The sequence below is a fragment of the Podarcis erhardii genome (assembly GCF_964252035.2).
Source record: "Podarcis erhardii genome assembly, chromosome: 5".
NCBI lineage: Eukaryota > Metazoa > Chordata > Lepidosauria > Squamata > Lacertidae > Podarcis > Podarcis erhardii.
The window spans coordinates 38,095,161-38,121,775 of NC_138509.1; the positions used below are offsets into that span (position 1 = coordinate 38,095,161).

The 26,615-nt window shown below is 38.2% G+C and overlaps 1 protein-coding gene across 8 annotated transcripts in view; it reads left to right on the forward strand.

Annotated features, from left to right (window-relative positions):
* Positions 1-26,110, forward strand: part of CPEB3 (cytoplasmic polyadenylation element binding protein 3) — an 85,845-nt gene extending 59,735 nt beyond the window's left edge. For all 8 annotated transcript variants that reach the window (XM_081863240.1, XM_081863241.1, XM_081863236.1 and 5 more), the window contains 6 exons: positions 4,823-4,990; positions 5,095-5,184; positions 15,413-15,531; positions 20,341-20,455; positions 21,129-21,310; positions 23,410-26,110. In XM_081863240.1, the coding sequence (XP_081719366.1) occupies positions 4,823-4,990; positions 5,095-5,184; positions 15,413-15,531; positions 20,341-20,455; positions 21,129-21,310; positions 23,410-23,637 (902 nt within the window). In that variant the 3' untranslated portion in view covers positions 23,638-26,110. The remainder of the gene's footprint in view (positions 1-4,822; positions 4,991-5,094; positions 5,185-15,412; positions 15,532-20,340; positions 20,456-21,128; positions 21,311-23,409) is intronic.
* Positions 26,111-26,615: the final 505 nt, after the last annotated feature.

A 26,615-nucleotide genomic window follows, 5' to 3' on the forward strand; every position in this document is an offset into this window, starting at 1 on the left:
ACAGCAAACTTCAGCACCTAGAGCAGGGGTCAGCAAACTTTTTCAGCAGTCCACTGTCCCTCAGACCTTGTGGGGGGCCGGACTATATTTTTTTTGGGGGGGGGAAATGAATGAATTCCTATGCCCCACAAATAACCCAGAGATGCATTTTAAATAAAAGCACACATTCTACTTGTGTAAAAACACTCTGATTCCCAGACCATCCGCGGGCCGGATTTAGAAGGCGATTGGGCCGGATCTGGCCCCCGGGCCTTAGTTTGCCTACCCATGACCCAGAGCATAGATAACAAACTTTGTGACCCTCCAGATGTTGTTGGAGTCCAACTCCCACCATCCCCAGCCAGCATGACCAATGCTCCCCAAAACTGCTCTAGAGCCAAGGGCCGTCCTTGGGATACATGCTTAAGGGGACCATAGGCTGTACTTTTGTGCTTGGATACTTCATGATGAAAAGAAAGTCACAAATGTTGATTTGCATAGGCCCTGTTTGACAGCACAGATGACCATTTCAAGAAATGATGTTACAGGTATCAACCTCCCCGCTCCTTCCCAAAATATTGCCATGCTCTCTGTCTCTAACCAGTCTACTCAGTCACCATTTCCAGACTTGAATAATATGGCCAAACGCTATATCTGCCAATCATTCCAACGATGTGCCAGTGGCTGGCTGACCAGTGAGGGCCTACAGGATTTCATGCTTCTCAAATTTCCATATCAGCCATGACATGGCTGCAATCCTAAACACTTAGTTGTAAGTACTGTATTTTAGTCCCTATAGGATGCACTTTTCCCCCTCCAAAAATGAAGGGGAAATGACTGGCCACCACTAAGTTAGATTTGAAATTTGATGATAAGTGAGACTAAAGAAAATATAAAATTTTTTGGAAGAAGTGCTAGATTATATTTGAATGAGTGGACATGAGATTGTAAACAAGTTGATAATTTGTTTGGAAAAAACTTTTAACGATGTAAATGGGAGCGGGAGACGTGAGGGAGCCCAAAGAAGTGATGAAATTATGTCTGTGATAGAAGTAAGACTGTTTATTATTTGTGCATTTATATTTAAAAACTTTAATAAATATTTATAAAAAAAAAAAAAACAAAAATGAAGGGGAAATGTGTGTGCATAGTATGGGGTGAATGCAGGCTTCAGGAAGCTATCCGCAAGCCTGGTGGGAGGTCCCGCGTGCTCGCAAGGCCTGCAGCCCACAAGCTCAGGGGACAGCGGGGAGGCGCAGCGCCGCCACCCCGCTATTCCGACTGGTCTGGAGGCTAGGGGGGGGGGAGCAAGCTTGCTTCTCTCCCCGCCAGCCCCACAAGCTCGGGGGATATTCCCGGACCTGATCTGGAGGCTGGCGGGGGGGAGAAGCAAGCTTGCTTCTCCCCATCGCCAGCCCCACAAGCTCGGGGGATAGCGGGGCAAGCTGCTGCCCCACGGAGGCTGTCCCTGAAGGCAGAAGAGGGAGACGGAGCACTCCGTCTCCCTCTTCTAGCTTGGGGATGGCTGCGCAAACCTGAGGGGGGGGGGAATAATTCCCCCCCCTTGATTTCCCCCCCAAAAAACTAGGTGTGTCCTATGGGCGAAAAATACGGTAGGTTCCATTAAAATCATAAGTAAGTCCCGTTAAAATATTTCTTAGTAGACATGTATAGCAATGCACTGTTAATATACTAAGGGCTAGAGTAAAAATATCTTAGTCTTGGTTGCAACCTATTTTAAAATACTATCTGTCTTTGAAATATAAGCACTGAAGAAAACTATGTGGAGCAGGAAACACATTAGCAACTGCATCCCCCGCCCCCGCCCCCAGCTAAGCAGAGTTTGTTAGTTAATCAAAACTACTAGAAGAAATATTCTCATAGTTCATATTCTAACTTGAATAGGGAAGTTTTCTTATTTTTCTATCTGCCTCCTTTTTTTGACTCTTACGTCAGTGGATACCTGGCTTTTTCCATCATTTCTAGGCAGGGTTACATCATGGTGCTTGAGGCTAGAGGGGAATATTAGATCTGAGAGACCTCCCCTTTTCTACTTACATTTCGTTACTGTTGTTCTGCATGCATGTTACACTTTTCTGTCCTTTTCATTTCTGTCCTTAACTAAATATTGAATTGTTTCACTTTTAAAATTAGAGTTGTGAATGCAGGATAACTGTTCCCAACACCATTATCTAATTAAGAGGGAATGCAAAAACACACGCATTTCAGTTCACCAAATGAGAAAGCAAAACAATCAACGCATTATAGAGTCATTATCCTATTCTCTATTTTCTTTTACTGAATTTTAGAGAAAATAATAGAGAAATTTTGAGTCATCTTGCACGTCAAACTTCTGTTGTTGTTTTACTCACATGTAAAATTCCATTTTGAAAAACTGTTTCCAGATAATGAAACTTTGGAAAATTATATTTAAAATGATAATAAAGCAGGCTTATTAAGAATGAAAAAAGATTGTAGGTTGACATTTTCATGGAACAGATATAGCAGTTGCCTTGCTTTGGGGACTGCTGATGCATCAGTGCCATGGATGCTTATTGGATAACAATGGACACGCATGAAGGAAGATGCTTTCTATTTTGGCACCAAGTCTATGGAATAGCAAAATGTATTTAGAGTGTTTTTGGGTGCTGCTGCTTAGTATTGTGCTAGAAACACTTACAACTTTTGACCTACTGGATTTTAAAGCAACTTAAATGATTTTTGTTGCTTATAAAATTGTTTAGCTGGTATTTATTATTTTAACTGTCTTGATTAATTTTTGTTAGAAATGGATACAAATACCTTAAATAAACAAAAATCTAGAAAGACCCACAGGGTTAAGACTATCTCTACAATTCTGAACTAGCGTAACATTTTAAAGTGAAAGCTGAGATGACCAGCATTCTTTCTAACAAGCTTCCTTGTCAAGATAAAATTTCACTGAGCAGCACTGACACATGAACAGGGATAGACTGAAGAAACTAATTATTGATGAAAATGTTTTCCAACATGGACTTGGATCCAAAGATAAGTTAATTTAACCTAAGGAAGTTTCCAGAAGGAAAATTTTATGTTCCTTACAGCCACCTGAACCTCCCAAAAATCTTTTTCAGAGGTTTTGGCATATGGCATTGGGGGCACTGCAGGAGGTGAGGAATTGAATAGACCTCTGCCTGATCTGGGGCAGTCCTCTACTCCCTTAGCACACCCCATCCACACCCCTTCCTAAATTGTTTAGGAAGGCCCTCTGATCCTCTGCAGTGAGGCACAGGTGGGTATTTGAGGAGAGGAGTGCGGGCATGCAAAACTTTCCTTCCACGCACTTGTTTTTATCTTGCGATCCAACCCATAGTTTTTGAGTGTATCCAAAATAGGAATTACAGTATGATTGGATCTTGCAGGGGTGTTATGTTCTGCAGTGGTGTGTATACACAAAAACATGTATACCTGAACTGCTCCCACGTGACCATCCTTACCTTCCAAGCAAGGCAGAGAGCATCCCAGAGCCCAATAAGCAAGTCTGAAAACCAAGTTACAAAATGACCTTTTAAGCTCTCCACCTTGCATGCAATTAATTTGTGGGCTTTCAAACAGACGGCTTTCAACTGTGCAAAGTAAAAATCATGCAAGTTAATTGTGCGTAAGATGCGATCGTACTATATTGGCTACTTACATTAATTAGGACTTGCTTGTGCTTCCACTTTAGTCTTTACATTTTAAGATGAAATTTTCTTATGCATCCAGCAATTTCTTCAAAGCAAGCACCTTAGCACAGAGTTTTCCCCATGTGTTTAAAATTGTTCAGGTGTTTAATACAACTGGCCCTTTCAAAACTTTTTAGTTTCCTAAATTTAGAATATATTGCCCATTATAATTATTATGAACATTCCAGGTGACAGAATAAGAGATTAATCTTCTGTGTTTGATTTTTATTACAATAATAAAAATAATTTCCTAGGCAACTAAAACATAGATGCTGGACAAAATACATTAAGCTTTACAAAATCCTACCTGCAGACCTACATTCTAATCAATGCTATAAAACATGAAAATAGCTACAGATAAATTTTGTGATCTACAAACAGAATGGGCTACTTTATCATCTTTTATCTCCTCTTTCCAAGCTATCCAAAATTAATTTCTGAACTCACTTGACCACTGTGTGTATTGTGTGCATCTGGATGAATGAGTAAGGGGATCCCAACATTACCCTCGTCATCTGCACATGTTCAAACCGGTCATTGCTGGTAACATGCTTGACATGTATTGATATCAGAAATGACACTTATTCACATGTATGGTTGGAGGATCAAGTACATATTTAAAAAATTGTGTGGTGGTTGGTTGGCATTTGTCTATGCCATCAACTCCAAGGCATGTGGTAAAGCCCCAGGAAAGGACAGAATCCCAACAGAAGTGCTGAAAGCAAACCTCAACTCGTCCCTCATGATGCATGGTGATCATATAATTATTATTCACAGCATCTGAACCCACCTATATTTGACACAGGTGTCTTACACCATCAATTTGACACTTGTAGATGCTCATCTAGAGTAACAGTGTATTATTGGTTAGTGATCTGAGTACCACTGTTCAAGTCATGCTGTAATATGTGGTAGAGGTAGGCAAGAGAAAATATTTGTACTCATCTGCAATATAGAATTCACTTACCTCTGGCTACAACAGTGATAGCATAGCATGATAGAAGGGATTTAAAAACCCATTGGGGGGGGGGAAAGCATGAACTGCAACATTTTAAAACACTCTTAGTTTGTTCATTGAATATGTCTTTCCAAAAAAGTGTAATGTTCTGACTTCTAATACACTACAGCATTTTTTGCAGGTCGTTCTTCACTCTTTCCTTTCGAAGATGGCTTCTTAGATGACAGTCACGGTGACCAGTCTTTATCATCAGGTCTTAGCTCTCCAACCCGCTGTCAAAATGGTGAAAGAGTGGAACGTTATTCTAGGAAGGTGTTTGTTGGAGGACTGCCTCCTGACATTGATGAAGGTACTATGAAATAGTAATGTTCAGTGTGGGGAGAGGAAGGGAATTATTGTCATTTTCCTTGAAGTTCCCTTTCTAAATGTCTTTACAACTTTTTTTTTATATAGATGAAATCACTGCCAGCTTTCGTAGGTTTGGACCTCTTGTAGTAGACTGGCCTCATAAAGCTGAAAGCAAGTCATATTTTCCACCTAAAGGTAATCGGGTTAATATAAGCCTTCTGGTGCATGTAAATGTTCCTTCTGTGTGTGAATGTTATTTTTAAGTATACGTTTTTAAGTGCTTGAAGTATTTTTAAATTAAGCTGCTTCTGATGGTAGAATATGGAATAAAAACAAAAAGGATGTCCTTTTAACAGTATATTTTTAGAAATGAATTTAGAATCTCAGCACATGAGGCTTTGTATGTGAATAGTTTCTTTCTTCTCTTTCTCTAAAGACATATGTGGTTCTTGGCTTTTCCTTTTGGCTTTTCAAAGTTCTTTAATCTCTCTCTTGAGCATGTGCACAGGGTCATTCTAACAATATGCTAGATGCAATATCATTGTCTTTGCTAGTATTTTAGGACATAAATTCATAACCATTTGCATGAGTGTCCAGCATCTGGATTGTTTAGAAGAGCTTAAAGTTGTTGCAAAGCTAGTCCATACAATACTTCATAGTCACAGGCATACTGTATAGGACAGGAGTAGCCACTGTGGTGCCTTCCAGATGTTGCTGGACTACATTTTCCATCACCCCTGATGATTAGCCTAGAAAAATGTATGCCACTTCAATAGGCCGTATTTTGGGCTGTGGACGTACATTTCCTCTTCTCTAGCTGGGTTGAGCTGAGTTGATTAATAGTAAGTGAAGCATCTCTAGCAGTAATATTTTTGAGAGCATGCTGACTAATAAGATTCATGATTCCTATTCAAACTATTGGGCAGATCACTGAAGGATCATCCATTTGATAATTGTTTATGTTAAAAACAACTGTATTTTTCCAAAATGATTTTTAACTATAGCAAAAAATGACGCAGTGAATATACAATATAAACATGTTGATGAGAAAACCAAAATGAATCAGTTAACCTGCCAGTTTGATTGCAAAGTTTAAAGATGCCTTTTCTCCAAAGAGCATCTGCAGAAGGATATGATTTTATTTTTATTTTATCATACATGCCTAGGGTAAAACCAGTTTCTGCTTGACCAGGTGATTCCTAATAGTGTGTGGGTTTCAGAGTTGCCTTTGAGCTCACATAAAGAATTGCAGTCCAGGAGAAACTCCTCCCTGGGGGAACGGTGGGGTTTATTATTGCCTGTTTCCTTCCCTCTGTGGCATCTCTTTCACTATTCCACAGATTTCTGCATCCCTATAGAGAAGATTTTCAGAAGAGATGGGGGTCTGAAGGAGCAGGGGGAGGAGGAATTGGCAAAAATCACTTCCCTTGTTCCTCCAGCAGAAGCATCCCATGAGTACATGGGAACTATGGAGCCAAGCCAGCATGTTTCCCCTTGCTTTAGTTTTAGAAAATACCTATTGCTGAACTGCAAAAGGCCTTAATTGTTACTGTTGGAAACAGTTTAAACTACCTTTGAGGAAGCTAAATCAGTGCTCTGTCATGCTTGTAAAAATCTTGTTGAGTAAGATCTATTTTAGCAGAAGACAAGGAAACAGTCTTTTCCTATTTTTATCATGGTTCTAATGTGGGAAACAGCTTTCAAAGCCCTTGCCAGTTGCCCTGAATGTCTGTCTGAAAGTGCTAAAGAACACTCGGTCACAACTGTTCCAGATTATTTATAACTGACTTCTGAGCTGTCAAAGCTTTCAGCACAAACCCTGTAGCACGAATATATTAAACTCTGTTGGTCAGGTAAACTTGGGAACAGATACTTTAATTGACAACTGCAGTACCATTCCTTCTGTGTTCAAAAGGCTGGTGCCTTTGCAGGTATGTTCACATTCTTATGTCAACAGTCTTTGTTATCATGTTTCTAGCTCCTCCTGAGCATTCTTCTCACCCGTCACTGGTTGTCAGGATGCTTAAAAAATAACCTTGCCATTGTTTACTGAGATCAACATCTATGCCAGCTAGCTAAGAGTACTTTTTACTGTATCCTTTGCAGCATTTTGTTTTCTTGTGACTTGTAAATATTTTAAAAGTTTATCTCAGGCTTATAACTGTAGTTGTGCTACACCATGGGTGTCACACCCCTTTTCTATAAATGTGTTTTGAATCTTCTAGGTAACCCACCAAATCTTTGACCATCCAACCAGCATTGTCACATTCCAACTCCCTTAAGTGAAGGGGAGCTTTTGTGTTTTGATGGCACAGAGACACTTGGCAAGTACTGCTCCTTTTATTGGCTGTAGTGCCATAGTGTGGAAAGCTTCTTCATGTCACCCAGCAGCTTTTTGGGTTAAAGACTTGGAATCCTACTGAAGGTCTGCTTGCCATCTAAAGTTGTATGTTCCCATTTCTGTCTTAGTTTTGCAGTGGTCAACATTAGGGAAGTCTTTGGTTGTATTTCTGGAATTTCCACCCACAAAACCTATTATTCCCATTGCTTTGTCAGCCCCACACTTTTTATGTGATGAGTATGTACATCTTCAGTCAATTATGTCCCTGTAATTGTTGGGAAACTCCTCCGTCACTTCTTGGTAATGATGGTTCCAAGGTAGTTGTTGACAGAAGCCCTCCTGGCAGCCCCACTGGGGCAAGTCAGAATGGAATAGTTGACGTAGTGGCAAGGAATACCTGAGCTGCACTGGGAAGAGGATGTTTGTTGCTCCCAGGACAGCAACATTTCAACAGCAGACATGTGATAAACTTAGCCAGGAAGTCTGCTGTGTACATCAGCAGAATCACCACTCCTCTTGGTTCTAAGTACCCAGCCAGATGGGCGGAGTATAAATAATAAATTATTATTAAATTATTATTATTATAGGAATTCACATCCAAGGTTGTTGAAGCTTTGCATGAGATGTCAGGTAAAGGAGAGAGAATCTATACAAAAGATTTGACAACTTTTCCCTTGGGTTAGTGGTCCTGTACTGAAAAGCACAACTCTACTCCTTTGGTGTCTTCAGATTTAGGTAATGCATTTTGAATCAGCTGCTTTCTCTACTACCAAGTTGTGAAAAACTGCCAACAAGGCATTCAACAGCTACAAACAGCTCAAAGATTTCACTAAAAGAAATATCATCTTGGCTAGTGTTAAAGAGGCACAGGGATTGAAAGGTGCCAAAGCTAAGGAGCCCCTTCCCCCATTCTTTGTCTTTTCTCCACCCTACTTTTTGACTAAGTTAATTTAAGTCACATTCCTGAATAAATACTGGCCAGCTCTCCCTGTGACAGTGTTAGTCAAGAATCCCGCTTCACTTTGTTTGTTTTGAATACCTTGCCTTCCTCTCACTGAAGTAGCATGATGATGATCCACCCTGCTTCCAAGTTGAATTTATTTTACCAGAGTTTTGTGTGTCGTATGAGTTCTGCTTTTCTTTTCCACATAACATCTGACCCAGCTAGAAAATCAAAACCCCCAGATCATCCCCCAATGCTCTCCTGTCATTCAAATTCTAAGCCTTACTTACCAGTCAAGTCGCATGCTGCCGAAATACAAAGTTTATTGATACTTCTCACAACCCCGTTCTTCTTTGTGATCTTTCAGGTACATTATTATTATTCTACACAAACACTCAGAAAAATCATCAGGCACTACTACCTACAGATTGCCTTCTTTTTTACTCTATACAATGCTTAGGAAGCAGTTGCATAGATGCTATATCTTCCTATTCTACTAATTTAACCAAAAGACCTCTAACTTGTTGTTGAGCACTGTTACTCTGAGATGTTTTACTCCTGAGCCAATTATGGTACTAGGAAATGATACCTTAAAGTCATCACTCAAATGTATATGTAATTACTGTTATTTAAACAATCACCACAAATCATTTAAGTATTCTTATGGTTTGTATCCTAAGCTAAGTGTGCTGCTTATTAAACAGTAATGCTGTGGATTAAATATTAAATCTAAAAGCTGTAATTGCAAAGGCCAACCATCTTCATACTATGTTAATAAATAGAGTCTTAGAGTGCTAAGAACATAAGTGTTTTCACATAGCTGACTTCTCGGAATTAAAGCTGAGTCCCTATATTTGAACAAGAGATTGCTATTTCTGGTCTCTGAGACATTCAAAAAATGGCTTTCACATAGCATTTTACATTCTCCATATTCTGAGGCACTGCACCGTGTGATGTGGGTGTTAGTTCCATCCATGATTTTGCTTCTATGAGAAACTTAAGTAGCATTTGTTGTTTTGAAGATTCTTGGAGCATATTGTATATTGCTAAGGATTACAGTACAGTATGTCCAGGGCAAATGGCAAAGTACCGTATTTTTCTGTGTATAAGGCGCCCCCATATATAAGATGACCCCCTTTTTTTTAATCCCAAAATTAAGAAATTGGGCCAGAGACCAAACTCAAACTTGGGCCGCCCACACCAAAACTCAAACTCGAACCCCTGTGCATTCACCACCCATGTATAAGACACACACCCCCCCAATTCTTGACTATTTTTAAAGCAAAAAAACATCATCATACACAGAAAAATGTGGTTATAGAGTTAATAAAAGGTATAACTTAGTTGATGCAATTGTTCAAATTAAAGTATTTAGTTGCAAACAATTGAGTAAAGTGAATTTTGTGGTTATGGAGATAATTCTGAATATTTTGTGCATAAGCTTCCTATTAAGTTATGAAATGCCTGTTCTATTACTTAAAATTTGTTTCTCACAATTATTCCTAGAAGAGACTCTATAGAAGATACTGTAAAAATCCTAATAGTATTATTTAACATCTTATAGTGTGTTCAAAATGCTTTATATGCATTATTCTGTTGTAATCGTATATACAACAGTTATATAAGGTAAATCAGTGTCCTTATCCCCCATATTGCAGATGGGGAGAAGTTTGATGAGAGAGGGTTGCTTACCTCAGGCCAGTTAGGAAGTTTACAGCAGAAGCAAGATTTGAAGCAGGGGTGCCCTGATACAGAATTCAATCTCTTAGCCACTATGCTTCACCACATAAAAATACATTTGAAAATATAATTGAGTACATTAAATAGCAAGCACAGAAAACATCAAAAATGGTACCAGCCAATAAAAGTAACTTGCATAAGTGCATGATAAAATAAGAGCTTGGTCAGGTATGTTTTAGTAAAGATTTGGATTGATCAGTTAGAAGAAAGCAGAGTCATGGAATAGGATAACCAAAGCTCTTTCCTAATGTTATCTTAAGAGGCATGGGCACAATAAATGTGATTGCTGCAGGGTTTCCCCACTGGCTAACCTGCAGCTGAACCCTTCAAATGCACATGCTGTGAAACATAATCCTCTTTACTGCTGTCGCCTTTCTCCCTGCTTCATGTGCCAGGTATGCAAGTGGCACTGTCTAAATAAAAATCATAAATAGATTGGATGACAAAAAGCTTCACAGTTTTAATTTTTTGTTTAAAAAAATGCAGAATTGGTAAAATGAGTTTTGAAGAAGCCTGTATCCTTCAATTTGCATATTATATGATCTTTAAAACCACACAACTCAACTTCAGTTACGTATGAAGTAGATGATTGTATTTGTCCCCTCAGCTTCATCCTGAATGTTCATGTATATCAATGTGTGTGTATGTGTGCATGCATAATATATAGGATGATAGCTCTATCTGTCATCTCTTTACACTTTTAGAATACAAAACTAAAACTTCATTTTACTATGTTAATGCTAAACTGGTTTCTGAAGTGGTTGTTTGTATTTCATTCACAGAAATAGAAATGTAATTTTCTTACCTGGAAGTTATTCCACCTATTGCTACCAAGTGCCAAATCTAAATCGTACTTTAGGTTTGTTTCTTGTCTTGTCTATGAAAGACTACATACTATCTTAAATGTAACGCAGTTCATCCTTGCCTCATTGAAATCTTTCTTGTTGTTTGCTCATTCATTTGACTTTGACAAATACCATTTTAAAATTGAATATAGCACCTGAACTTTTTAGTATGTCCCTAGTCTACATTTTGTTGCAAATTGTTATGGACTGTACTAGCAGTTTAGTCTGATGCTTTAAAGTTGATGTGATTTTTTGAAAGAAGAGCTGCCTTATAAAGCTAAGGAGAAAAATGTAATCAAAACAGTAATATGAATATGTGTGCATTGATATTTCTATGTAAAAAGATGTAGTGGCCTGCCAAGAATAACCAAACCATAACAGTTGTTTGTAATGCTGGGTGCACTGATTTAAGCAGGTTTTTTTCCCTTAAAAAATGTTTAGGGGTACTCTCATTTTCCTACTCATATTGAAATACTGCCCCTCAATGAGGCTGAACTTAGATTCACAAAATGTTTAGGGGTATACGTACCCCTGCATCCCCCCAGAAAAAGCACTGGATTTAAATCAAGGCAACTCAAATTAATGATTTAAATCAACAAGAAAAATGGCTAAGTTAAAGCACTGACTTAAAATAAGTTTTCTATTGAAATGTCATATTTTTTCCCAAATAATGATGCTAACCATGACCACTAAACAATTAATTTAGAGTTGCAAAACTTTACTATAAATTGTGTCCTCCCTAAAAGAGTGCACATGTTGCGGTGAGACCGGGAGACTGACCACCTGTGTTGTGGGTGGGTAAGATTGGTCAGCCACAACACCCGATTGGTAGGTCCCTCAATGTTGGGTTCAATCTGGCCAATGAGGCGCAGTCTAAATGGATCAAGGGACCATATATACCCATGTACGTGACCCAGAGCTTCCTCTTTCGGCTCGTGCATTCGGAACACCCGCCCATCTCTCCCTACTTTTAGGGCATTTTGTGATTGACCTTGCTATGCCATCGTGTGTCATGTGTTGTTGGGACAGGGGCATGGCAGGAATTTCCCTGATTGGCTGTTGCCATTTGGGTTTCGCCTGCTGTGTAGCAAATCGTCACAACTTGTAAGGTTGTGGATAGGCACTGGTTCAGGTGATAGGGATGCGAGAACGGTCTCGCCATCCCTATGTGAAGGGTATTCTAGATAGAAAATCCCTCTCAGTGATAAATTATAACTGTCTCAGAGATAATTAGAGAAAGGAAGGCTTTTGCAGACCATACGCCCATTAGGGCTCTTATTTGGGTTTTGGGCACTTAAATCACTGACTCCCATCCGAGTTCCCAGGAGCTGACAACTTCTCAGTCTCCTGGTGTAGTAAATGGCTTTTTCTGAGCATCAGAGGTTAATCCCCTGTTCTACAGCTTCTACAGCTCTGGATACCTACACACTCTATGGAGCAGCTGTCAAAACAGCAGACCACTCCCTCTCTACCAGTTTATCTACCTTCCCTGATGGGCTGCATGACAGAGGCTACAGCTGCGTGGAAGCTTCCTCTCCTAATCCCTTTTCAATCCCCTCCTGAGAGATAGTGGTGCAGGAGAGGGTGGGGAAGCACCTAGTCCGTCACTTATCTGACCTGCCTTTTCCTCCTCTTGTTCCAACACACCCTGTGCTCCACCCTCCAGCTCTGAAAAGTCCCCTGCTTCCAGCTCTTGCCTCCTGGCCTGTGCAGTACTGCACATGTCATTGACCACCTCTCCTGAGTCAGACTCCAGCCCTCCTTCCCCCAGTGCACACTTGTCAGCAATCCTGCCAGTCCTGGACAGGAAACTCTTTTACCCTGACCCCGGTTGTGTTGGGGGCAGCTCTTCAAAGCTCATTGAAAATGGATCAGTTGACACAAATTTCTTGCATGTTTTCAATGGAGTGTTAAGGCAAAATAGATTTTCTTTATCCCTAGCAATAATTATGCTCTCTCCGTGTTGATTCGTCCTTTTATAGATCAACTTTCATTCTTTACAGTGTGCTTCTGTATTTGTGATGCAGAGATGCTGCTGCTGCATAAATTAGTTTAAAGCTTTAATACGAAGAAGTCCAATAGCAATAAGGAATAATGTCTTTTATGTGGCAATTTTCCTGTGGCTTTGTGACAGGAGGGCACTACATAGGAATCAAGCTGTAAAACTATTTTTTTTTACCTCATCTGAAATGTTTATGCACCATTTCCTTGGTTGAATGAGTCAGCTGGCACTGCAGTACATTGCCACTGCCTAAAGAAACTAGCTTCATAGCCTAATATGCAATATCACTCTTCTGCAGTAGCTAAAGTAAGATTAGTCTCTTCTATTTTGCAATTTCTTTAGCGCTAATGCCTTTGATGTTTTTGGAAAGCAAGTCACAGCACAGCAACGCTTTAAATGAAACTCTGCAGATTTTTTTTTTTAAGTACCTCTGGGTTCGTATTCTTAAATCAGCTTCTTTGACTTTTCATTTCATCCTTGGATTTTGAAGTACAATTTTATTAGTGTTCAAAGCATACAATTATAAAGTTAAAAAATATGCCTGACTCTAGAGCAATGACCATTTATGCTAATTGTAACTAATTTTTTAAAAAAGTTGCCTACATTTCTTAAGGGCTGTATTCAAGTAAGTTATATTTGGAGTAGACCAATTGAAAAATGTGGACTAACTTAGATGCACTGATTTCCGTGGGTTTACTCTGGGTATGGCTTGGATAAAATACTAAATGTTTTTCTCATGTTTTTCATAAAGAGGAGCCTATCTGTCATCTCAATAAATATCATTTTACAGCAGTGGAATTGGGAGTAACCCACTGCAGTGACATTATAAAGCTTGAAAAACAGTTTTAACACACTTTGCAAAGTGTCAAATGTCTGCAATTTAAATGTATTTTTGCTGAATAGCTATGGTCATAGAGTTTAAATGTGTTCTCCCCATTCTGATCAAATGCAGTAGCTGTCTTGAATAGGAAATTCTATGTAAAACATTTCTGAACAGTGCCTGTGCACAGACCAAATTTTATATCTATAAGTGATATGTTCTATTGCTGATAAGCTATTAACAGTTTAGAAAGATTTCCTGAATTTGCAAATTCAATCTACCATTTCCCAGTAGAAAAACACCTTATTTTTTATTTATCTTTATCTTAATATTTAATTCAAATATTAATATTTAGCTATGGATCCAAGATATCTCATAGGTACACTTAAAAGAAGGGCTTTTCAGATGTTCGCTTAGCATAGAATTATTGTTTATATATGGAGAGTGGTCTGTCTTTTAGCCTGATCCTCTACCTATGAAGTGGTATGAACTGTTCTGTTTCATCGTTTGCATAGGATCATATCTAATGGTGAGATACAAATGGAGGAAAACCAGCAAGTGTCTTGCTGTCTTCTGTCACTCTTAATACTTACTGCAGGGGGTATGGGTGCTAAAATGCTGAATCAGCTGCATATACAAGTGCTTTGGCGCACACAACTTAAGAGTTACTTTAACACCAAGCCAGCCCTTCTTGCTACTGACTTTTCTGCTGTTGCAGAGGAGGTAAAGTGGTGAGGCGCAACAGTTCAACACCCTGCACGCACACACTCTACATCTATACAGTGGTACCTTGGGTTACATACACTTCAGGTTACATACACTTCAGGTTACAGACTCCACTACCCCAGAAATAGTGCTTCAGGTTAAGAACTTTGCTTCAGGATGAGAACAGAAATTGTGCTCCGGCGGCGCGGCAGCAGCAGGAGGCCCCATTAGCTAAAGTGGTGCTTCAGGTTAAGAACAGTTTCAGGTTAAGTACAGACCTCCGGAACGAATTAAGTACTTAACCCGAGGTACCACTGTACTGTATTTATGCTAGTCCATTGTGATGCTGGTGACAACCTGTGCATGCTCCAGGGTGAGGGAAGCCTTGGAGACTCGCAGAGGATGGGGAGAGTAAACGCGTGGAGGGCAGAGTGGGCAAGTAAGCTGGTTGTGCTGCAGCGAGTGGGTTGAGCGGGAGGAGAGGTGCAGTAGCATGGGTGAGTGCGTGGGGCCTGTGGCAGTTGAGTAAGAGGGGTGGTGGAAGGGTGATGGCCAGTAAAATGAGCAGGGGCATCTGCTCTCTCTCTCTCTCTCTCTCTCTCTCTCTCTCTGTGTGTGTGTGCGCGCGCGCGCACACACACACACACACACACACACATGCACACACACACCCCATTTCTTTCTACAGTTATCAGGCCCACTTTACTTAAGCCCCAACATAACATTTCTGCTTGTGAATTTATGCAAGTACAGCAATCATTAAACCCCATCCTAAGCCTTCATGCAAATAATGCCTTAGGAGGTCGGGTGTAAACAAAACAATTAACCCTGTTCGGTCTGGAATGTTTGTATATGCCTTGTTTCCACAACAACATTGTGCCTTGAATCAACTGTGTCCACGATACATCTGTCATACAGAATCCATGCCATGTTTTAATTTTAATATTTGTGTATCTAAATGTATTGCTTCCCCACAATTTATATTTTCTGACTCTATTCCTGTTTTGTAATTTTGTTCTCTTCCAAGGTTATGCCTTTCTGCTATTCCAGGAAGAAAGCTCTGTGCAAGCTCTAATAGATGCCTGTCTGGAAGAGGATGGGAAACTTTATCTATGTGTATCAAGTCCCACTATCAAGGACAAACCAGTAAGTAAATCAACATGCTACCTTTTTAAAATATATATATATAGCTGAAAGTCAACTACTGTTGTGCAAAAATGGCTGTCTCTGTCCTGTTATTTTTGACTGCTATACTGGCATATTGCTTTAGCATATATTGACCATGTTAAACTTCAGTAAATGTCAGAACAATTTAGCATTCAAAAGTCTTTCCTTTGAGATTGTATAATAGATTAATGCCCTGGTCCAACAAACTGATCCATGTACGAGAGCTCTAGTGAGCACACAAAGCAGCTTTATCACGTGTGTTAATGTACTCTTTATGTGCATCCCTTTCCATGTGCTGGTTAGCTCCTTTCATTTGAAATGTAGATACTCCAATGTAAACAAAATTATGTGCAAGAGTATATGGCTCTTTCGACTGGGTTGTGAGTCAGTTTGTGTATGGGATGTTTCAGCTTGCAAATAATGATTAACCTTATTTTGCTTATGTTCCATTGCTGCAGACATAACAGTACTAAATTCTGTATAGTTGAAGGCAGTCTAGCTGTACTGCATTGAAGTAAAATATCACAAGTGAATGATATGTTGTGGCGTAAGGCAGTGTATAGGTAAAACACACGAGCTGATTTTTCTTCTTAATAGCCTCATTCAGTCTTAATATATAGTCTAACATTAGTGAACAGGCTTTTGGTTTGTGTCTGCTCCTGCTGCCACCCCCATAAGTATGACCACAGTGAGACTTTTGCTTCCATTTTTAAAAAGCCATGGTTATTTGTATCTGAACCTGGACAAACTGACTTGTCTTGTTTGCCTAAACCATAGTTCAATTAAAACTACTTATGATCTTGATTTGTTTCGCAAAATTATAGTTCAGTTTCAGGTTTGGACCTAATGATGAACCACGGTTAATTGAAAAAAGAAGTGAAAGGTGTACATAAGCCTGAGTTTCATTTGTATAATGCAAAACTGTGTCTGAACCAGATTGATGTTAATTACCTAGTATGCAAATTGGGAATTATTCCAAAATTCTCTCAGGTGTATTTGCCGCTATTCACGAACTGATGTGGAGCAGCCCCATCACTGTAGCTAAATGGGAGAAGTAAAATACGAACTAGGGATCAATGTTTGATTCTGAGGAGAAACTAACTTGCCCTATTTCCCTCCTTTTATTTTTTTTTATTTAATATTTATTAAGATTTTGCATAATAAAACAAGTATCACAATAAAAAAAAACAACAAAAAAGAAAGACAATCAAAAACAACAAAGTCCAAAAACGAAAAAAAGTAAAGATAATCAGGAAAAAAACAAAAAACAGAGTAAAAATAATTTCTTGCTTACTGTCTTTATAACCCTCTTTCCTGACTTCCTCACATCTCCCTTTTCTGTGTTCCCCTTTACACAATCAAGTTCAGCAATTCCTTACCCTCTTTCCAATCAATATTATACATTTCAACCTATTATGCCTTTGGTTTCCTTTCCTTTTAAAACCATTTATCGCATGTTCTTTATAACTTAATCCCTTATATCATTTGTTTAGTTTCGACATAATAATACTCTGGTCTTACCCCTTTTTTCTTAAAACATTTTTACATATTTCTTTTTACCATGTCACTGATGCCATATTATCTTTATATCCAACATCATTTTAACATTCAAACATTTTACAATGTTTTTGGAGATATTCTTTGAACTTCTTCCAGTCCTCTTCCACCGACTCTTCTCCCAGGTCTCGGATTCTGCCAGTCATTTCTGCCAATTCCATATAGTCAATCACTTGCATCTGCCATTCTTCCACAGTGGGCAAATCTTGTGTCTTCCAATACTTTGCGATGAGTATTCTTGCTGCAGTTGTTGCATACATAAAGAGTGTTCTATCTTTCTTTGGCACCAATTGGCCGACAATGCCCAGAAGGAAAGCCTCTGGTTTCTTAGGAAAGGTATATTTAAATACCTTTTTTAGTTCATTATAGATCATTTACCAGAAAGCCTTAACCTTTGGGCATGTCCACCAAAGGTGAAAGAATGTTCCCTCAGTTTCTTTACATTTCCAGCATTTGTTATCAGGCAGGTGATAAATTTTTGCAAGCTTGACTGGGGTCATGTACCACCTATAGATCATTTTCATAATATTTTCTCTTAAGGCATTACATGCCGTAAACTTCATATCAGTGGTCCACAACTTTTCCCAGTCAGCAAACATAATGTTATGACCAATGTCCTGTGCCCATTTAATCATAGCTGATTTAACTGTTTCATCCTGAGTATTCCATTTTAACAGCAAGTTGTACATTCTCGAAAGTATCTTAGTTTTAGGTTCTAACAATTCTGTTTCTAATTTCGATTTTTCCACCTGGAAGCCTATTTTTTTATCCAAGTTAAAGGCCTCTCTAATTTGATAATAATGTAACCAATCTCGCACTTTATCTTTTAGTTTCTCAAAACTCTGCAATCTCAATGTGTCTTGATCTTGTTCTAGTATCTCCCAATATTTCGGCCACTTGGCCTCCATATTGAGTTTTTTCAGAGCCTTAGCCTCCATAGGTGATAGCCACCTTGGGGTCTTGTTTTCCAATAAGTCTTTATATCTTGTCCAGACATTAAACACAGCTTTCCTGACAATATGGTTTTTGAATGCTCTATTAGCTTTTACCTTGTCGTACCACAAATATGCATGCCACCCAAAAGCATTGTTGAACCCTTCCAAATCCAAAATGTCAGTGTTCTCAAGAAGTAGCCAATCTTTCAACCAGCAGAATGCTGCTGCTTCATAGTACAACTTCATTTCTGGCAGGGCAAACCCCCCTCTTTCTTTAGCGTCAGTCAATATTTTAAATTTTATTCTGGGCTTTTTGCCCTGCCAGACAAATTTAGAAATATCTCTTTGCCACCTCTTGAAACAGTCCATCTTGTCCACAATCTGTAAAGTTTGAAACAAAAACAGCATTTTTGGCAATACATTCATCTTTATAGCAGCAATCCGACCCAACAAGGAAATCTTCAATTTTGACCAAATTTCTAGATCTTTCTTAACTTCTATCCAGCATTTCTCATAGTTATCTTTAAATAAATTGAAATTTTTAGCCGTCATGTTAATCCCTAGGTATTTCACTTTCTTAACCACAGTTAAGTCTGTCTCCTTCTGAAACCTTTCTTTTTCCATTGTTGTCAAATTTTTCTCTAAAACCTTAGTTTTTTGCTTGTTCAGTTTAAGTCCTGCCACATGACCAAATTCTTGAATCAATTCTAACACCTTTTTCGTACTAGATTCTGGCTCCTGTAATGTCAAGACCAAGTCATCTGCAAAAGCCTTAAGTTTATATTGTTTAGCTCCGACCCTAATTCCTTGGATCAGCCGGTCCCTTCTAATCATGTTCAAGAGCACCTCCAGGACCAAAATAAATAACAGTGGAGAGATAGGGCAGCCCTGTCGTGTTCCTTTTTCTATTTCCCTCCTTTTAAAATGGGGTAAGGATTGTATGAGTAGAAGGTCTTCAGGGGAACTTGGCTTTGGCATGAATGAAGATGTGGTGATGAGGGTGCTCTCAGCAGAGAATTTTAAAACAAAACAAACCGGTATTAGAATATTTTAAAATTCTGACTCGATAAAAAATGCATAGATGTGACAAATTCAGATATTATAAACACCTTCCTCAAGTTCACATGGCTTTGTAAGGCTTATGAAAATGATTTTTTTGTTGATTGCTTGGTTCAAAACAATTCAAAGACTTTGTCCCAAATTCAGCCATCTGGCTTCTTAAATGGACAGCGTAAATGCTTTCGGTTTGGGCAATCCTCTTAGCCTAAGCAAAGGAATTAAGTTCTCTACCAACCACCTTTTCTTCAGTTTTCAGAATGTATGAAATGCTTATTAAATGAAGCTTGGCCTGTATTCTACTGTGTAATTCTGTATTAAAAGAAGCAAATAGGAGGAAATGCTGTAGATTTATGTGAAAAAATATTGCTCAACCTTATTTCTAGAGACAGTAAATAAAATAGCAAATTACCATAATTAATATTAAATTCAGACACTGTATATGTGGCATTTAACTGAATTTATACTCATTATGGAAGAAATACAACTGAGACTTTTTGCATGAAATGGTTTCCTTTTATTAAGTTTATAAGAGATATGAGTGAGCAGACTAGATTTTTGTATACGAAGCAAATATCTTCTTAGGCAACATTGTTAAAATAACATGTACATATCTTGTTCTTATATTTTATTTCTGCAAGAAGCTCTGTATGTGCTGCTCACCAGTTTACTAATCCCTAACCATGTTCCATTCAGTGATGAACACCCTGATTTTAAGTTTACACAACACTTTTTGCTGGCAAATCAAATTAGCATGATTTGCTACTCCTGGGTGGAACCCAAGAGTTGACTGGATACCATGTGTTTTGTTTTATTTTTGGTCAGTTTAGCTGTAACATGTAAGACAACCAGCGTTTGGGAATATCTGAACATATTTGAAATCTGGATGATGTATTTGGGAATCCTAATGAATGTTTACTTACCTGCAAAATTAACAGGCCAGTTTGGTAGACAAAGGTGGTAGTGAGCACCAAGGAGATACAGCATTGGTTAGGGGCAAGCCTGCTACCTGCATTCTTTTGCATAGTTGCATAAGTTGATGCTTTTATGATGGTGCTTCAGTGCAGCATATCTGTTTTGATAAATTCTAGTACATCCCATCTTCATTGGTTTGTATTTATATGGAATTAACTTTGGTTATACTGCTATTAGAAATGGGAAAGGATTAAAAGTTGTCCCTTGACTTCTGTTGCTTTCAAAATAGAAATTTAAAATGAAGCTAATCTTTTGGCTTTTTCAGGTGCAAATTCGACCTTGGAACTTAAGTGACAGTGACTTTGTAATGGATGGCTCTCAACCTTTAGACCCCAGAAAAACTATTTTTGTTGGAGGAGTCCCACGACCCCTCAGAGCTGGTGAGTGAATATGTTTAATGGTTACCAAAACCATGACCAACGAAACAGAATGATGCAGTAATAGTCTCTAGAGCTTTTCATTATATTTCAAATTGGCAAGGACTTCAATGTGGTTTTTTCCCCCTTAAGCAGCAAGATTAAGGAACAAACTACATATTATACAGTATTATGTCAGTCTAAAGAACTATCTTCATTAAATGTTTCTTGAAAAACCACTTGCGTTGAGATACAGACTGCTCTGCATTTTAAACAGTGAAATATAAAACAATTCATTTTAAAAGCGTAATCAGTTGACTGTCATAGATAGGTCACTGATAAGAACTTGTTTACATTTCTGGTATTCTGTTTGTCTTGGTTTATAAAGTTTGTTTTCTGTTGCATTTGGCTTTGTTTGCTTTTTTATGATTTTTGTCTTTTATACGGTCAATCATTTCCATTTCCTGTTTTAGATTACTTGGGGCTATAACTATCAAGAATTTTGGTTTTTTTATATATGTAGACTAGTAACAAATTTGTGGGAGGCATTGGAAAACAGGAGTGCCTGGCATGCTCTGGTCCATGGGGTCACCAAGAGTCGGACACGACTAAACAACTAAACAACAAGAAGTCACAAATTAGCTACTGGAAGTTGAATGAATGTATAGGTCTTTTATAGTGTAATATTCTTTTACAGTTGAACTAGCAATGATTATGGATCGTTTGTATGGAGGAGTCTGCTATGCTGGCATTGATACGGACCCAGAGCTGAAATACCCAAAAGGTGCTGGTAGAGTGGCTTTCTCCAATCAGCAGAGCTATATTGCTGCTATAAGTGCTCGCTTTGTCCAGCTCCAACACAATGACATTGATAAACGGGTAAGCAAAATGCCATATGACTGATTGACATGGCTGACATATTGTGCAGGCATCTTAAGTGGCCTCAAATCATTTGCCCATCTTATCTACCACTGTCTCCTCCGACTAAAATTTGCTCTCAAGAATCTTGGGCTGTGGCCTTTTCAAGTCCTACTTGAGGAGATCTTTTAACTGGAGGTACCAAGGAACCTCCTTCATGTAATGCATGACCTCCGCAGCAGTGCTACGAGCCCTCCCATGAGTTTGTGATTGATCACTTGAAGTCTGTTTTAATGGCCAAAATTCAGTGTTTGCTAGATTTTAAAATATAAATTCTTTCCAATCTCAAATGGGTTTCAATAACAGTGTGCAAAATCAATATTGTCTTCATAAGTGAAGACATAGTACAATTTCCTTGTTACTTTTTTCTGTAATATACTTTTGGATATAACACTTGGGCTGGAAAATACACTAGACAGTAGTTGGGCAAAAGTACTGTGGTTAAATATGGGAAGGTGGAAGAATAGCAGAAATTCAAAAATATGTGAGGTCAAAGCAACAATACCCTTTCCTTTGAAATTGATTTCCTTCATAGTCTTAATTTATCCCACAGCAAACCAACTGCTGTTGGTATGATTTTAACAAAAATTGTTGTGAAAATGGCACACGTATTTTTGTACGGGCTTGACTTTATTTACATAGAAATGTATTTTTTATGAAATAAAATAGGGAATGTGAAAAAAATCCAAAGATTATATATTTGTAAAGCTCTAAATGAATATCCAAATGGCACTGTCACCCCACCCAGGAGAGAGCAAACTCTCTAGACTTTACTTAGGAAAAAACCCCCACATAGATTTTAATGAGAAGTATGTAAGCATGTTCCATTGAAACCAGAGAGATATAAGTATGCTTAACTTTGGCTGACTCATATCCTTACAGATTTATAATTTTTAAGTGTGATAAATCTGATAGGGCTTAATCTATAAAGCCATTAATTCTTGCATGACTGGAACCATCAGTGTTAATCCTGAGTCATGCTGTCGCTTTGGCTCAAATGCTGAGCTCAGAATATAATTACCTGACAGTGAATCATTAAAGACTTATTTTGGCAAAGCATCTAATGTTATGAAAAGAAAAATGGGACAGGACAAGAAAGACAAGGCTTTTTCTACTCTGATCACTTTTTCCAGTGATCATGACAAGTTAATGTTTTAATGTGGTTGTTTTATTGGGCTTGAAGCTCTATGTTTAGGTCAGTAGCACTGTCTAGTACTTTAAACTTGATCTTAATATAAAGGAGATCCTAAACATTTGCTATTGTAATAGGAGTGGGGTGCTATTAATACGTCAAAAGGATTTAAAAGAGCAGATTTTGAAAACATTAGACTTTTATGCTGATATATGAAGGCTCATTCATGGGTTACGTAATGATGCAAATGGAAGTTCCAGCAAATGCTTTGAAGCATAGCAGATTCCCTAGGTTGTTGATGACTGACATTGTCAGTGACTTCTATTTCCTTCCTCCTCCCGCAGTTTTCCTCCCCAAACTTCTCTCATGTTCGGTGCAGTTCTCTAAACGCTGTGGGAGAGCTTTGGCCAGGAAATAACGAGGGTTAGTTTTCGTAAGGTTTCTGGGTAGACTTGCTCTATCTAAAATTGGAACTGAGAATTTTGATACTATTAACCTGGAAGGTTAAGTTAATAGTAATGAAAAGAGGACACATTCTTGCTGCTCTTGCCTGAGGCTTGTCTTGCAATATGGGTGTCCATGTGGAGGTGGCAATTGTCCCCCCTCTAGTCCTGATTCCCATCTTTAAGTTTACTTTGCCCCCACCCCAGAAAAACTCCTGTGGACACCCATGATGGCAATGTACAATGGTGGGAGCTCTGACAGATCACTTTCTAAACCCATGCACTTCTGTGATGTGACAAATTGTAGCAGCCAGAAGCACCACATTGTCTCTGATACTGAAAAGCTAACTAGAGTGTGTTGTTACTGGCTATTCTGGCAAGTTTATACACTATACAGGTTTGTCCTGCATTCAGATGAATGAGATGAATTCACAGAGCCTTCTTTATATTTTGAGTTATTTTGTGTTTCTCCTCCCCTTCTGTAGGTGGAAGTGAAGCCATATGTGCTTGATGATCAGATGTGTGATGAATGCCAGGGCACTCGCTGTGGTGGAAAATTTGCTCCATTTTTCTGTGCCAATGTTACCTGCTTGCAGTATTACTGCGAATACTGTTGGGCCAGCATTCACTCTCGTGCTGGGCGAGAGTTCCACAAACCACTCGTGAAGGAAGGGGGGGATCGGCCACGCCACGTTCCGTTCCGTTGGAGCTGAAGTCTGGGCCTAAATCCAGCAGCAAAGAAGTACCGGAACTGAAGAAATTGAAGGGAGAAGAGAGTGCTGCCTCAGGGCTTTAGTGTTCTGGAAATCTGTGCATTCATCCTTTACTTTAATGAAGAGATTGGTCTTTTTATTACAATTACTATTATTATGATAATGATTATGATTATTTACAGTCACATTACTGAACTCTGTGTCCAGTATAATACAAGCCTAGCAGAGTGTAACTATACTGATTTTGCACTTTGATTCACACAAACATCTGCTTGGTACCTTAATTTCTTACACAAGACTTGTCATGTCTGACAATAAGTAGACTGCCATTCTCATCAGCCTTTACTGAGTTGGTGTGTATGTGAGAAAGACTTTTAAAATTATAATTTTATTTTAAAACTGGAGCATGCACTTATTTTCAGAAACGTATAGACTTGCCCCTAGCAGATGACTTACCAAAGGTAACACTCACAAGTAGGTAGGTGGCAGATGTAGCAAAAACTTAAAATGGATATTCAGCAATCATTAGTTTGGGTCATTTAGAATAGGAATAACCCTGAAAAGCCTTTAGTTGCTCTCCATTTTTACTGATAAGGTTTATACCTCATAAGCTGGATCACATTTTCTCCACCCCCCCACCCCTTTTTGTTTTGCTGAGGGTTTCCTATTTGGTTAGGTCTTTTAGTGTTATGTAAATGTATGCTGCAATAGCTTTTGCTGCTATTAAGATGGTATTACCAATACCACAATACTCTATTCAAGCTAGGGTATCTATCAGTTTAAAAGATGATTATATGATTTAAAACCGTGATAGCTGCTGAAAGGAGATCTGTATAGCTTCCAAGGAAGGTCAATAGTTTTGACTGCATGTTTACTTAAATCAGGTTGCTGCATGCAATAAATTTTTTTTATATGTCTCATATGAAAATCTGCCCACAATGCACCAATTAAGGATTTATATAGACTACAAAGTACTTGTTATTAAAAACAAAACAAAACCCACACACAGACTTAGCACACCAGGCACAAATTACTGACTGGAGGAAGGCATGCCTCAGTAAATGTAAATGCTTCTGAAATTAGGATCAGCCCTTTGCAGTATGACCTATATTACAACAAATATTTTTTAAAAAAACTAGATGTAGAATATCCTTAAAACAAATTTCTGAATGATAGACGAAGTACTTTGCGGTGCTCTGTTATATATTGTGCAATTTATTTTATATAGTAAAAGTGATTATGTCTAGTACTGTGATCAAACTTAACTGTTTAAGCCTCTATATCTAACGTTCAATCACTTCTGAAAGATACGGATACATATGCACACTCACAAAATGAATTATGAGCTCTTTAATTCCAATCTCATAAATGCTTGCACCATTTATGTAGCTGCAGCCCTTGTCCAGAAAACCAAAGAGCTCATGGCAGCGTATGTACACTACTAACTTCACTAATAGGCTGATAAACTAGGCACATTTTATGGAAGGTGGGGGGAAGTGGTGCTAAAGAAATGTCTGCATACAAAAGTTAACTTGCAAGATGTCTACTCTCTGGGTGTGACATTTAATTTCTTGAACCCTGGATGTATCCTGTGAAGCTTGAATATATTTGAGATCTACTTTATAACAGTGGACATTTTTTTAGCATGTATTCTGGGCGTGCAAGACAAACACATAAGCACACATTAGTGTGCGAACTATAAGAAAGTGAGGACGTGTACACTATTCTTCTGCATTTTTTGTGAGTTCCCTTCACCCCACCCCCTGGGAGTTCTGGGGACAGTCTGACTGGATCTGGCACCGCATAGTAGATTTAAATGTTACGGATTTTGTGTGTTGTGATGGCCTTGTTAATGTCTAACTTTGTACGTTTTTCTTTCAATGTTTAGTTGCAATTACTGGCTCTGAAAGAAACTTTGTGTTTAGAAAAATAGTTTTTTACTGGTTTAAAAACAAAACAAAACCATTCGTAGTATCCCTTCATGTTTTCTTCTGGGCATTTTTGTGATATTGCTTTATCCAGCCCAGCTGTCTTTTTTCTTCTGTTTGGGGTTTTCTTTTCTTTTCATCTATACAAGATTTGTTATGCACTACTTTTTGTATCTAGACAGTTTTCAATAGTTGGCAGATTATTCTTTTTTAAAAGAAAAAGGCATGCTTTCTGACTGACATGATCTTTTGCAATACCTCAATTTTGAAATATAGGAAAGAAAATATTTTCTAAGTAAGTTTATTCAGAAAAAAATATATATTAATTTAATTCTGCGAGGAAATGATTTAACAGATGGGTAACTTTATTTTTTTCATGCTTATTTGCGTTTTTGAAAATGAAGAAGTTAGAGCTTTATAACTGTAATATTGAAGATCATAGCTAATCTACAGAAGTCTACCTAATTATGTGAAACAATAATACACAGTTTTGAAGAAATATCCCTCTCTCATTGTACAAACACCCCGGAAAGAAAGGAGGGAAAGAGCGAGAAAAAGAGATGCTGGAAGTTATATAAGTAATAACAAGAAAACAAAAACACAGCAACGAAAGGTGTAAAAAAACCTGCATTTGGTGCTGGAAGTTGTGAATAGAAGGTGAAAAAATATTTTTCCCTTAATTTGTATATTTATAATCAAGCAATTATGCACGACTGACCAGAATTGTGAGAGTTCTTCTGTTTGTATTTTTTTAAAGATACTTTTTTAGTTTATTAAATTATAACATGGTCCCTTTTTGTTTTGTAAATGAATGTGCCCCCTAAGTTGTTAATATGTTATATTATTATGAGAGGGTCCTTCAAGAAAAGAAGTTATTTTTTAAAATAAGGTGTTCTGAACTGCAACTTGACTAAGAAGTCCCTGGGTACAACAGGTCCTCTTGTGGCCTTCTCTTGATGTGAGACTTGAACTAGTCGATTTTTTTTGAAGGCAACTTAACCTCGACTATTTGTTGTTATGTGCAATACTGTTTGTACTGTTTGTATAAAA